The following is a 13,865-nucleotide window of genomic DNA, read 5'->3' on the forward strand; positions in this document are numbered from 1 at the left end:
CTCTCTCTGTCTCTCATTCTCTTTGACACAGATTACTCTGGCCAAGGGACTACCCCACCCCACACACACGCATGCGTGCACGCACACGCACACACACACACACACACACACACACACACACACACACACACACACACACACACACACACACACACACACACACACACACACACACACACACACACACACACACACACACACACACACACACACACACACCCCTCCCCTGCCTAAAACACACCCACCTACTCAGATGTGATGTGTCAGTGTGTGTAGCGCGTCCTTCCCGACCAGTTGAAGATGCTCTGTTGGGAGATGTGCTTGGCCCTGTTCCTCTGGGTCATCCCAGTCCACAGCCTGCCGTCCACTAACATCAAGATCACACACGGTGAGTAAATATATATATATATATATATCTTTATTTTCACCAGGGAGCATGAGAGAGATTATGGGGATGGGGTGTGAGTCGAGACAAAACTAAGCCCAGACACACAGCTACTTCCCTGGAATTGCAAAGGCTGAGTGTGCAGGGCTACAGGGCTGGAGCCGGTCAGATAACCATTATCTGAATTAAAAAAAAAAAAAAAAAAAAAAAAAAAAAAAATCTAACCCTAACTAACCGTACTGTCATGCACTTGTCCTAATAAACTAACCTACACTGTAGCACTCAACACTTTGATGAACATTGTTGCTCAGCTGATAGAGTTGTGCCCTTCCTGATGGCTTGTCGTACAGAACTTGTAAGTCGCTTTGGATAAAAGCGTCAGCTAAATGACTAAATGTAAATGTAAATGTAAGTTGAGTGAGCGGGGCTACAGGGCTGGAGCCGGTCAGAGTTAAGTTGAGTGAGCGGGGCTACAGGGCTGGAGCCGGTCAGAGTTAAGTTGAGTGAGCGGGGCTACGGCTACAGCCGGTCAGAGTTAAGTTGAATGAGCGGGGCTACAGGGCTACAGGGCTGGAGCCGGTCAGAGTTAAGTTGAGTGAGCGGGGCTACAGGGCTACAGCCGGTCAGAGTTAAGTTGAATGAGCGGGGCTACAGGGCTACAGGGCTGGAGCCGGTCAGAGTTAAGTTGAGTGAGCGGGGCTACAGGGCTACAGCCGGTCAGAGTTAAGTTGAGTGAGCGGGGCTACAGGGCTGGAGCCGGTCAGAGTTAAGTTGAGTGAGCGGGGCTACAGGGCTACAGCCGGTCAGAGTTAAGTTGAATGAGCGGGGCTACAGGGCTGGAGCCAGTCAGAGTTAAGTTGAGTGAGCGGGGCTACAGGGCTACAGCCGGTCAGAGTTAAGTTGAATGAGCGGGGCTACAGGGCTACAGGGCTGGAGCCGGTCAGAGTTAAGTTGAGTGAGCGGGGCTACAGGGCTACAGCCGGTCAGAGTTAAGTTGAGTGAGCGGGGCTACAGGGCTGGAGCCGGTCAGAGTTAAGTTGAGTGTGCGGGGCTACAGGGCTGGAGTTATGCGGTGAGACACTGGAGACAGTTTGTCGCTTTGTCTGTATCATTAGATTTAGATTTGATTGTTTTACATTGTTGATTCTCAAATTCACCGGGAAAGCAAATGTATACAGTACACTTTATCTAACATTACACATGGCTTGACCTTATTCAAGTTATAACTTTCTACTCAACCCGTTGAAGTTTGAGTTTTGTTCTGTCTTAGAATTCCAGGACTGTAGAGGTTTTGTTGACCATTGTTACATCATCAGAATATTCACTTCTCAAAATCCTAATCACACTGGTGTGAGTGTACACCTTAAAGCGTTAATATAATATAATCTGGTATATATTTATATTTTATTATCTAATCTAGTATATACTTTTATTATATAATCTGGTATATATTTTGTTGTTGTTATTCGGTCTCCTGGGTATTTGCTGTGCTTTATCGAAACTCCTCGAAGACCATGTGTGAATCTATTTTTGCTACGTGAATAGATGGTTTGGAATGTGGCTGGCAGCTTTTAAAAGAGGACACTCTCCAAGTTTCCAGGTGAATGCTTTGCAAAAAACTTGGAAATCTGGAGAGAGTTTGAAAGCTAACGGGCACCCCATTTACATTTAAATCTACATGCTTCTCCCACTGTCTGGGACACAAGCCAGTTCTTATATTCTTAAAGAGAATATGGCTTGAGTTAGGAGCCGTGAAAGAAAGGAAGCCATGCCAGTTGGTTGGATTTCTTTGAGTGAATCAATAAACTAATAACGTGTTTCATACCAAAACATCAATCATCTGTCATCAATATATACTTAATATATACTTAAAGGAACATGCCAACATTATGGGAGATGCGCTTACCCGTCTTCTCCAGATTCAGACAAGAAGATAGATACCAATTTCCTCTCTGTGCTTTCAGTAGAAAGCTATCTGGCTGCAAGCTAGCGTAGTTTAGCACAAATTAATGGAAGTGGACCAGCTAGTTTAGCTTAGCAAAAAAACCTGTCCCGGAGTTTCAAGCTAGGGTATGTGGTCCGTATTCACTTCCATTCCTTTGTGCTAAGCTAGGCTAGCTTGCAGCCGGATAGCTTTCTACTGAACGCACAGAAAGTAAATAGGTATTTATCTTTTTGTCAGAATCTGAAGAAGACGGTAAGCACATTTCCCATAATATTGGCATGTTCCTTTAAAAGTAAAATCTGTAATAATGGGAAACTACGACCTCTAGGCAAAATAGCCCCCATTGGAACTGCACCTTGTTTCCAAGTTTGTGTTTTGATCCGATGTGTGGGTGTGTGGGAGAGGTTGTGAGAGTGTGAGGCCTCAGTTTCACCTATACCAACCGCCATTTTTAAATACCACAGCAGCAGTAAACGTTCTCTTTTTCCACCTAAACAGTTTAGATTAAATATGTTTCGGACAACATTTTAATGCGAAAAATAGGATATGTAATCGCGTCCAAATACAACACAACATTTTATTTAGAGGTGGTGCGAATGCATACAATGTCAGGTGAGCTGGGCAATAACGCTAGGTAGTGAACATTAACCTGCAAACACAAATTGTTCTGACAGCACACTATCTATATAAAATTGTCTGGCAGTGTGGCTACATGGGTATAGGCCCTGGACTCATGATTGGAAGATCACCGCTTCGAGCCTTGGTCAAGGCTGTTGTCAGAATTAATTCATGCATAACTAAGACAAATGTTTTGTGCATAGATCACTAGATGTAAGTTATAATACAAGTTTCAGGTGAGCAGCTGGGCAATAACATTAGGTAGCGAACATACTGTACAGTAAGACTAACATAACATAAGAACATAAGACTGCTCTGATAGCACAATATTGATGAAGAGATCTGCAGATTTTTGTGTGTGTGTAGAGAGCCAGAGCTTTCATTGTATTTTTAATATATGTGACAATAAAGTTGAGAGGAGATTTGGTGAGGGACTCAGGGAGCTCCGCCCCTGGTTCCACCCAACAACAAAAGATGTTGTTGTAAGGATTATAAAAATACTGTAGAGGTCGTAGTTTCCCCACTAGTAGAGATTCTACCTTTAAAACATTGTTATTTATATCATTTACATCATTACATTTACATTTTTACATTTAGTAATTTGGCTGATGCTTTTATCTAAAGCGACTTACAAGTTCTGTATGACAAGTCAGCAGGAAGGGTACAATTCTTTCAGCTGAGTAACAATGTTCATCATAGTAGTAGAGACATACAGTATTAGTATAGTAGGTAGTAATATAGGCAAGGTAGATTATTTAGTGGAAGAGTGCATGATAGTAGAAGACAGTAAAAAGGTTATTATTATAATTGTTTTCTTCATTTCAGATATTGATTGAATAAGTGTGTTTTTAGTCCATGGCGAAACATTGGTCAGGTTTCGGCTGTCCTGGCTGTGGTTGGAAGTTCATTCCACCAATAGAGAATAGGCGGCTTCTCTTTGATGACCCTCCCGGAGTTCGGCTAGGAGTGGGTCTGAGGCGGCTAGAAGATGTAGAGCAGAGGGGTCTTTGAGGGTGTGTAGTTAGAGACCATTGACTTAGGTGGGAGCCGTTCCCTTCGCTGCACGATATGCCAGGTTGCGGACCTTGAAGCGGATTTGTGCGGTGATATGCAGAGCCAGTGCAGCTCTCTAAGCTCTCTCTAACATGGGCTGATTTTGGTAGGTTGGAGATCAGGCGGGCCACTGAATGAGTTAAAGTGGCTTGGTGGCGGTGGTTGCAGTGCATTGCAGTAGTCGAGGCGAGACATGACTGTGAGACGTGATAATGTTACCCAGAGATTTGGTGTAGTAGGTGTTGCTAAGTGAAGAGCCTCTGTGACCGCTATGAGTGCCGTCTCTGTGGAGTGACCGGTCCTGAACCCTGACTGATTAGGGTCTAGGAGGTCATTCTGTAATAGATAATCAGTGAGTTGGTTGGATACAGTACGTTCAAGTGGTTTAGAAAGGAAGGAGAGAAGAGAGACAGGGTGATAGTTATCTATAACGGTGGGGTTCATGGTTTTTTTGGAGTTGAGGGAGGAGTTGATGGTTGCAGTTAGGAATGGGAGGATGTCTGGTGCTATGGTCTGGAGGAGTGGGGATCGGGTCCAGCTGGCATGTAGTGGGACAGTTCAACGTTACCAGTGTCAACGCTTCACCATCTGTAATGGGAGAGAAAGATTAACACATTATGACTGATTAACCATTTAAGCACCTCGTCTGCCGGCTCCGGGCTGTGTTTTCACCAATCAACCAATACATTGTTGGAAAGTTGAATTTGCAGACTTTCGATCGTCACCCCACTCAACCTATTGCGTGCTTCCAGTCTCGAGTTACAAGATGAAACATCCGACAAGCATCATTTGACAAGCCATTCGGACAAGTGACACGTTCGGTTTGGTCGGGTCCTGAACGGACCAGTGACTGCTGATGGTGAAAATGATTGACCACCTTTGTAACCAATGCAATTCTGGAGCCAACGCTATCCCATGCGGCGGCTGATCGCAACGAGAAAGGAGGAGAAGAAGCCAGGGAAGTCCTTTGTTTTGACTAGAGCCTCGGAATCAATGGAAGCGGACGGCCATTTTGGATAATCATGCAGAATTAACGATGGTACACAGATTACAAAAACCTTTGTAAAAACTTCCGGTTTGAACACAATGTGAAGCGATACGCGTTTGGTTACAGCTCCGCTCCCGTCAACGTTAATTTCGTTTAAAAACCTTATTTGAACAATACCAAAAGAGATCAAACCACATCGTATGTATTGATAAGACCTTCTACTAACTATATCAAAAGACATAAAGACTCAACATGGATATTAAGGATAAGAAAAAGGTTGGAAAGAGATTCGGCACAGATACTCCAACAGCGCCTATTTTGACACGGTCAAAAAATACAACAGGCGAGGCAACGGCGGTACCGTTGTTGACTAGCCCCGATGGGGGGACTATAGTGGAGAATATACCGGGACCAGCGACGACTGGCCCCGAAAGGGAGACAGCAGTTGACAACACAACGGTAACGACGTGTAAAAATACCGTAAGAGATAAAGCAGGGGAATTTGAGAAGATAATCTCCAACAAACCCATCGGGTCCATCATTGCACCCACAACATCAACTGACACAAGCAGTGCAATTTCACAACCCGACTTCAACTCTCTGACTATCCTGATGAAGGAACAGATGGTCGCTTTCAAATTACACATCGAGGAACTCAAAGATGAATTCAAAGCACACGTCGATGCTAAATTCGAAGAGGTTATGGAAGCAGTCGCTGCACAGGCCGGGCGAATCACGGCAGTGGAGAATACGGTGATAGAAATTACACAGATGGTCCAAGTGAATGAGAAGAACGTCAACGATGGATTAACAGAGTTATCGAAGGAGATAAAACAGGTGGAAGAAGAGTGTCGGAAGAAAATACAAGAAGTCGAAGAGAAAGCAATGGAGAGGCAGCTCGAGACCCAACGTTACTACAGGCGAAATAATATCCGCATTGTGGGACTGGATGAATCAGTCAATTGCACAGACGACAGCTTTCCAACAGTGTTAGTAGATATTTTAGGTAATAACACCCTTCCCACAGCGCCGACAGTGGACCAATGTTACAGAGTCGGTACACAAGGCCAAAGAGGTAACGGTTCGAGAGTTATCATTGTTACCCTGAGCAAGACGGTAATAAGAGACGCCATCATTAGAGGAGCGCGCAATCAAAGGGGGAAACTGAAATATGGTGAAAATTCAATATCTATCTACGAAGATCTATGTAAGGAGGCCATCGCTCAGCGTTTCCCCTACAAGGATGTGATGCAGAGAATGTTTAAGAGTGGTCTCAGGCCAATCCTTAACTACCCGGCACTATTATCGATCTTGGGAAAAGACGGTATTAGGCAGGGAATACCCACGCCTAAAGCCGCCGAAGATTACATGAAGCAACATGGATCTGGTCCCCCCGGGCAGGACGCAACACTGGCTCAGAACAGATACGCCTATTCATCTCTCTCTTTCTCTTTGTATTTTAGTAATTTTATTAGAATGACTTTACCACGGCTCAACAAAAGTAACAGATGATATGCACGCTGTCTCTGTGGAGACAATAATCCAACATTGACATTATGAACATTCTGGAACATTCTGGGCTCCTCTCTCGACTGCTCAGGGACCCAAAGGAATATCCCGGAAAATACTAGAAGGTCATGACCCCTGGGTAGGAAGATCATTCTGGAACATAACAGCAGTGTTTACATATTTACTAGTATTCTACAACCTTCTAGAATATAATGCACCCCTTCAACGAAGGCCTGTAAATTTAACATTAACATCCGGTGTGAATAAGCATAGGATCCAAAGGACTGAAGTTTAATTAGGCTTTAATAAGGCGTTTAAAAAAAAGAAAAAAAGACATTAGCCACATCTAAATGTATAAGCACGACAAGGTTATTCTAATATTTTAAATAATTACTCCACAGAGATTTGCACAATGTAGCTCTAAAAGTCTCTGTTTTTCTCTTTTTTCTATTTACTCAATTTTATTTTCTCTGTTTTTCTCTGATGAGTTTTATTTTAGTTCTCACTCCTTTTTAAATTTTTATCTTTCATTGTTATTTTTTTTCATTTTAAGGTGTTAGTGTTTATCTCCACTCTTTTCCTTTTTTCTGATGTTTCCTACATAAGTTAGTAGCAGGTTCAAATGAATATATCAATGAAGGTATATTTTTCATTTTTCACACTATTGTTAGTACATTAATGGGAAGGCGCAAGACCAAAAGCGACATTCTATTGAATTAGAATGAAAGTTTTAGATCCTATGGCAATTAGCATAGGAAGAGTAGGATTACAAAGCTCAATTTGGGTAATCCGGTGGCCTAAGGGAGGGAGTCATACGTGTAGGATGTGTCTATGGGACACAATCCTGTACGACTCTCTGTGGGAGGGGGGGAAAGGGGATTTTTATTTGTATATATGTATGTTTTTAAGCTCGGCTCTCAACGGGACCTCACTAGTTGGATGTATATCTATTGTTGCCTCGCACTCCAGAAGCATTACCAACAACTACACAACAACATGTATAGATTATGGCTAGTTTGAATATAATGATCTGGAACACTGGGGGAATAAATAACCAACACAAACGCAAAAGCGTGCTCACACTGATGAAAAAAGAACAGGTGGACGTTGCTCTGCTAAGCGAAACGCACATTCTAGAGAAAGACATAGATACGTTAGCGGACAACACATATCATAATATTAGTCACTCTTCTTTTGGTACGAGAACCCGGGGGGTAGCCATAGTCGTTAGACGTAAGTTGAATATTGAATTAAAGGGAGTATGGTCTGATGTAGATGGTCGGATAACTATAGCTAAGATTGTACACAAGAACAGGAAAATAGCGTTGGTAGCGGTATACGCCCCAAATTTGTATGAAGTGGGTTTCTTCACTACCCTAACCAAAGCAATGTTATACCTTCCCGATTACTCATTTATAATAGGTGCGGATTTTAATGCCATTTGGAATCCAAGGATGGACAAATCTTACCTCGCCTTTTCCAGAGAACAAAAGAATTCATCTAATGCATTAAAGGATTGGTCGAAGATTACAGGTGTAAATGACTTATGGCGATCACTTAATCCCACGACCCGAAAGTTCTCTTGTCGATCTGCGAGACATAACACATTATCCAGAATAGATTATGTCTTTGCATCCCCGAGACTATTTGATAACTATGAAGTGGAAATGATACCCAATGCATTATCAGATCACTGTTATTTACTCCTAAAAGGAACATTTGGTATACTATCTTCCCGAGCCCCAAGATGGCGATTTAACTCGATGCTGCTTAATAACAAGGAATTCATTACACAACTCAAAGAAGCTCTTACAGTATTCCTACGGGAGAATGCAAACTCGGTGCAAGACCCCAGAATAATATGGATGTCGGTAAAGGGAACGATCAAGGATTTCACTGATAGCTTTTCCTCCAAAATGCGCAAGAATCGATGCACAAAACTGGCTGAACTGGAAACGCTTTACTCAACGTTATTTAATTCTTTACAATACAACAACTCAACTCGACTAGAAAATCAAGTTAAGGTACTAAAAAAACAAAACAAAATGGACACATCTCTTAATCAAATTATTCTCCCTAAACTTTCAGAGGATGACGCTAAACAGTTAGAAACACCGATCACACTAGAGGAACTCAAGAAGGCCATATCCGAAATGCAAAGTGGTAAGGCTCCTGGAAGAGACGGTATCCCACCAGAAATGTACCTCTCTTGTTGGGACATAATTGGACCCTTATTACTAAATATGATCTTATACTCAGTCAAGGAGGGGAACTTCCATAAGAACGACAATATTGCACTCATAACAGTCCTTCTCAAAAAAGACAAAGACCCCACCGAGTGCGGTAGTTACAGATCCTTAAGCCTCTTCGGAACCGATATCAAACTGTACTCTAAGGTATTAGCCATCAGATTACAAAAGCATATGACGTCTTTAGTTCATCCGGACCAAACTGGCTTCATAAGAGGCCGCCTGATCACTGATAACATAAGACGAATACTGCACGTACTAGATGCCGACAAGGACGACACCATACCTAAGGCGATGCTGTCCCTGGATGCAATGAAAGCTTTTGACAGGCTGGAATGGTCGTATCTATGGGCAGTATTAGAGAAGATGGGGTTAGGTAAAGGTTTCATTGATATGATTAAAGTAGTATACAAAGACCCATCGGCCATGATTACAACAGGTATAATCACCTCCGGAATCTTTCCGGTATCACGCTCAGCTAGACAGGGTTGCCCTCTTAGTCCCGGACTATTCGATCTATCATTAGAACCTTTAGCACAATATATAAGACAATCCCAATCCATAGAACCAATCGTAATCAAGGGCACACAACATAAAATTAGTTTATATGCGGACGACATAATACTGTTCATGCAAAACCCCAACACCACACTGCCTCATCTGCTCAAGTTGATTGAGAACTTTGGAGATTTATCGGGATTCAAGATAAATTGGCCGAAGTCGGCTTTCCTTCCACTTAACGCCCCTGCAAAAAAAGATATAACCCTCCCAGGAGAGATACCTATGGTAAAACATTTTAGATGTTTGGGAGTGGAAATATTCCCCACCATAAGACAAACGGTGAAGCACAATTACACAAAAATCCAAAACAAAATCAAAGACGACCTTGATAGGTGGGCAAAACTTAAAAACTCAGTACAGACACGGATATCAATAGTTAAGATGGACGTACTACCTAGAATCAACTTCTTCAGCTCAATGCTACCGTTACCCCCTCCAGAGGGTTACTGGAAAAAATTACACTCCTCCACATACAAATTTATTTGGAATAACAAACCACCACGTATAAAAAGATCCACCGCACAGAGAAATAAAGCAGACAGTGGCATGGCCTTTCCAGATTTTTTCCACTATTTTAAGTCGTACACATTAATACCATTGACAACATGGTTTGATCCCCAAGCATTAGTGTCCTGGAGAAAATTAGAAGAAAACATAGTAGCCCCACATAGACTGAAGGACATAGCATACACTAAACTATCAATCAAGCATTGCAAATGGAAATGTGGCCCCATAATTACTCATGCGATCCGGATATGGCGTGAAACACAAAAAAAATATCCTAACCCACATAAATGGCACAATCATACTCCCTTATTCAATAACAATGCACTCTTGATTGGAAAACGACCTATAAGATTCCCTATATGGGAAAAGCAAGGCATACACTCATTAGGGGATGTTTTTAACAAACAGGGTTTTTGTAGTTATGAAGAAATACGGAAAAAATGTAATCTCACCAAGTCCACACATCTTTTTTACATACAGTTATTGTTATGTTTGAAGACTCAAGGTGTTCCATTAACGAAACAAATTGAACACCACAGATACCACAAATTCTTCTATGAAAGAGAGACATCAAGAGGTTTTGTTTCAGATTTTTATCATCAATTACTAACGTCCTCATATGAAACCCTCCACCTAGACTCCGTCTGGAGGAGGGATATACCAGACCTGGAAAGTTATTTTGATTGGCAAGAAGCCTGGGCAAATGTTCGACTCACATCAAGGAACCCGGACCATCAACAAATCAATCTTAACTATATTCACAGGACATACTTGACTCCTATAAGACTGAAAAAAATGGGTCTTATACAAGACTCCAAATGCTCCTTATGTACAAATGGGGATGAGGGGACATTTATGCACATGTACTGGGACTGCCCACCAGTTAAGATATTCTGGAAAGAGGTGATCCAGCAATTATCAAATCTCTTAACTTGGAATATACCTGTACACCCCTCTGTATTACTGCTGAATGATGTTTTTGAGTGTGCAGTACATCCACAGCTAAAGAGATTGGTTTTATCGGGTATCACAGTGGCTAAAAAGCTGATAGCATCACGATGGTTCCAACCGGAAAAAATTTGCCGAAAGGTCTGGATTATTACATATCTCGATGTGATCTATCAAGAAATATCTACAGCAAGAAATTTGGGTCTCAATGAATCCAAAATGACATTGTGGTTAGAAGTGGTGGAGAAAATAAAAGCTAGCATATAATGGTAATGTCTGGTTAGGAGCGAGGGAAAATGGATGGATTATCCAATGGGGGGTCCGGGAGGGGGGGGGGGGGGTACGAGCTGGAGCATATGTGTGTAGGTTTTTGGATAACAGTTATTAAGGGTATATCCTATATAAGACAATTAACTAAAATGTGATTTCATTGGATGTGCACTGTCAACTAATGCTTGTATATCTTATTGTGTGTTGTCATGTTTGTTTATGTGTTTGTTTAAAAAAAGAATAAAAAAATAAAATACAAAAAAAAAAACTTTGTAAAACATTTTCTGTGGGATTGTTATAAACTTTGGACTTGTACTAGATAAGACTTCAGGCTATGGAACTGTTATGTTTTCCAGCTCCTACCTCTCAGCTGGAACTTAAAAACAGGCATCTGGCAACAAGTAAACTGAAATGTTTTTTCATGTTACTTCAGTGTGTTCAAACCTCTTTAACTCTATTTCATTAGCACTCAGAGTGATTCTTCTTTGTTGTGGAAGAAAGATTAGTGTTAGGTATTGGTGTTGTAGAAGATGACCCAATCGAAGACAGGACAAGGAGGAAGCAGGCAGGATGAAACTGAGTGTAATTCAAAGAGAGAGAGCTTTACTCAAAACATAAAGCTAAATACAACAAACAAAAGGTACTTTCCAAGACACAAACAAAAACCTCAGCAATGCTGGAAAAGGAGAAAACCTAACAAGGAACAAAAACCTAACACGGGGAGTATCTGACAGCGAACATCACAGTAACAACCACTAACAAGAATAATGAACCGACAAGGAGACAAGGAAAACACAGCACTTAAATACACAGGGTAATTGACACATGAGGGTTGATTGGTAACAAGAGACACCTGGGATGGGAACAGACTGACAAACTGGAGTTCAAGACTAATTAACGAACACAAGACAAGACTAAACACACTGGGGACATAATACTAAAGACAAGAATACTAACATAAACCAGACAAGGGAATACAAAGGGTAACAGGCATACTGGGAGAGACAACAAGATGGGGAGAACACTAAGGAACATGGATAATATAATCAGACACAAGTGAATGAGGAGTCCCAGAGGTAGTGAGGGTACTTGCAGGTGGGGGAAGAGGACCATGAATGAGTGGAGGATGTGGGAGAATTGTCCAAGAGAATGTGAGGGGAGGTGAGTTACAGGGATAAGTCCGGGAATAAGAGGGGGAAGGAGGGCAGGACCGGGTGGAACGTAACAATTAGAATGTTTCCTTTCAAAAGACTCATGCATGGGCTATAAGTATAAAGTATAATAAATCACAAAGCACTTTGGGTATGCAATCGTCAGGCATGTTGTGCAAAACTAGCAACATTTTTGCCAATGCTATTATTATGTGGTTAAAAGACCTGTTAAGCTGTAAGGTCTCCTTATAAGGGGACCCTGCTTTTCTTTATCATAAATCAATCAATAGAGACCGTATTAGATCCCCATGTGGGGTATCATTGGAAAGCCACACTCATTGGCTACAACCCTGTCCAAAGATGTTCAAGCCAAATGTGGGCCCATGGATGTTAACCTCTGCCCGGAGCCTATTTTCTGAAAATCAGCCTAAGAATACATACCTAAGTAAATGGAATATTGCTCCACTTCTACAAGGCCCATTTGCATATTCTTGGTATCTAGGGACATCTATGGACCTCAGTGAATGTATTCCGAGTGTCAGAAATATTGTGTCTATTACTAGGCTTGCTTAAATTGTGATGAAACAAAGGAGAATATGAATTATGATTTTTCTTTGCCTCTTTGACAGTGAATAACACCATGCTAATAATGACCAAACATTAGAAACTGCCACTAATCTCGTTCAGTACCTTCTTGAGATCATGTGTACAAAAAATCTAAGGAAATTAATAAAGGGAAGATGATTAAACAGAATGTTCTGTAGATACAGTACTGAATTCTCCCATCCGGACCAATGCAATTATAGAATATAGAATAGCAGGCTTATAAATTAACTTATTATAGCCAATTCGCACATTTATATATATACATATATTGTCTTTCAAATGCCCGAGTTCAATTTGGATTTAGTATCACCAGGCGTGCATAAGAACAGATAATGAAATCTACTGTAATCTACTGTACTTTTTATTTTCACCAGGGTGCAACCGTTTTGAAACTAATTTCAGATCTAATTATTGCTACATGCTAACAATAGGGAAGAGAAACTAACTGCGTTTTCAAATTTGTCCAACATTTTACCTTTTGTGGTAGAATTATCCTGAATAATAACAGTTATTGAAATAATTCATACAGAACTCTGAACCTTGAACCCCATAGAACTTTAGGGGAAGTGTAGTTTTAAAAAATGTCAACGCAAAGCCATAAGTATGGATCTCGGCTACAAAATGGCCACAAAAAAAAATACAATTCCCATGATTCAAGGTTTTACAAAATGGTCGCCTCTCCCGAAATAACATTGACATTTCGAGAAGGAAAATCTATCTAATAGCACTTTAACCTATTCCTAAACTAACGTATTGATGATAATATACATTCTAAATGCTGTTCTGACATGTTCATAATGTTTATACTTGAATACGTTTTAAATGAAAATCGCTAGTTTTATAGAACAGTCTAGAAATAGGTGCGGCTGGGTGGCGCAGCGGATATTGCGCTCGTCACCAATGCGAGAGACTCCGGTCTTGATTCCGGGTGTCAGCATTGCCTCCGGCTTGGGCCAGCCGTCATACTAACTCGTTTGGCTGAGTTAGCGGGAGGGAAGTCGATGGTGTGGTAATCTGGCGTTGTGGACAGCGACTCCTACAGGTCAGGTCAGGGCGCCTGCACAGCAAAAGACAG

At 41.5% G+C, this 13,865-nt stretch overlaps 1 protein-coding gene across 1 annotated transcript in view; it reads left to right on the forward strand.

The window, feature by feature from the left end:
* Positions 1–266: 266 nt before the first annotated feature.
* The window catches only part of clec19a (C-type lectin domain containing 19A), a 31,707-nt gene continuing 18,108 nt past the window's right edge, over positions 267–13,865 (forward strand). Inside the window, exon 1 of the mRNA XM_084329825.1 lies at positions 267–388. Within this exon, the coding sequence (XP_084185951.1) occupies positions 301–388 (88 nt within the window). The 5' untranslated portion in view covers positions 267–300. The remainder of the gene's footprint in view (positions 389–13,865) is intronic.

The sequence above is a fragment of the Notolepis coatsorum genome, assembly GCF_963971535.1.
Source record: "Notolepis coatsorum genome assembly, chromosome: 14".
NCBI classification, from domain to species: domain Eukaryota; kingdom Metazoa; phylum Chordata; class Actinopteri; order Aulopiformes; family Paralepididae; genus Notolepis; species Notolepis coatsorum.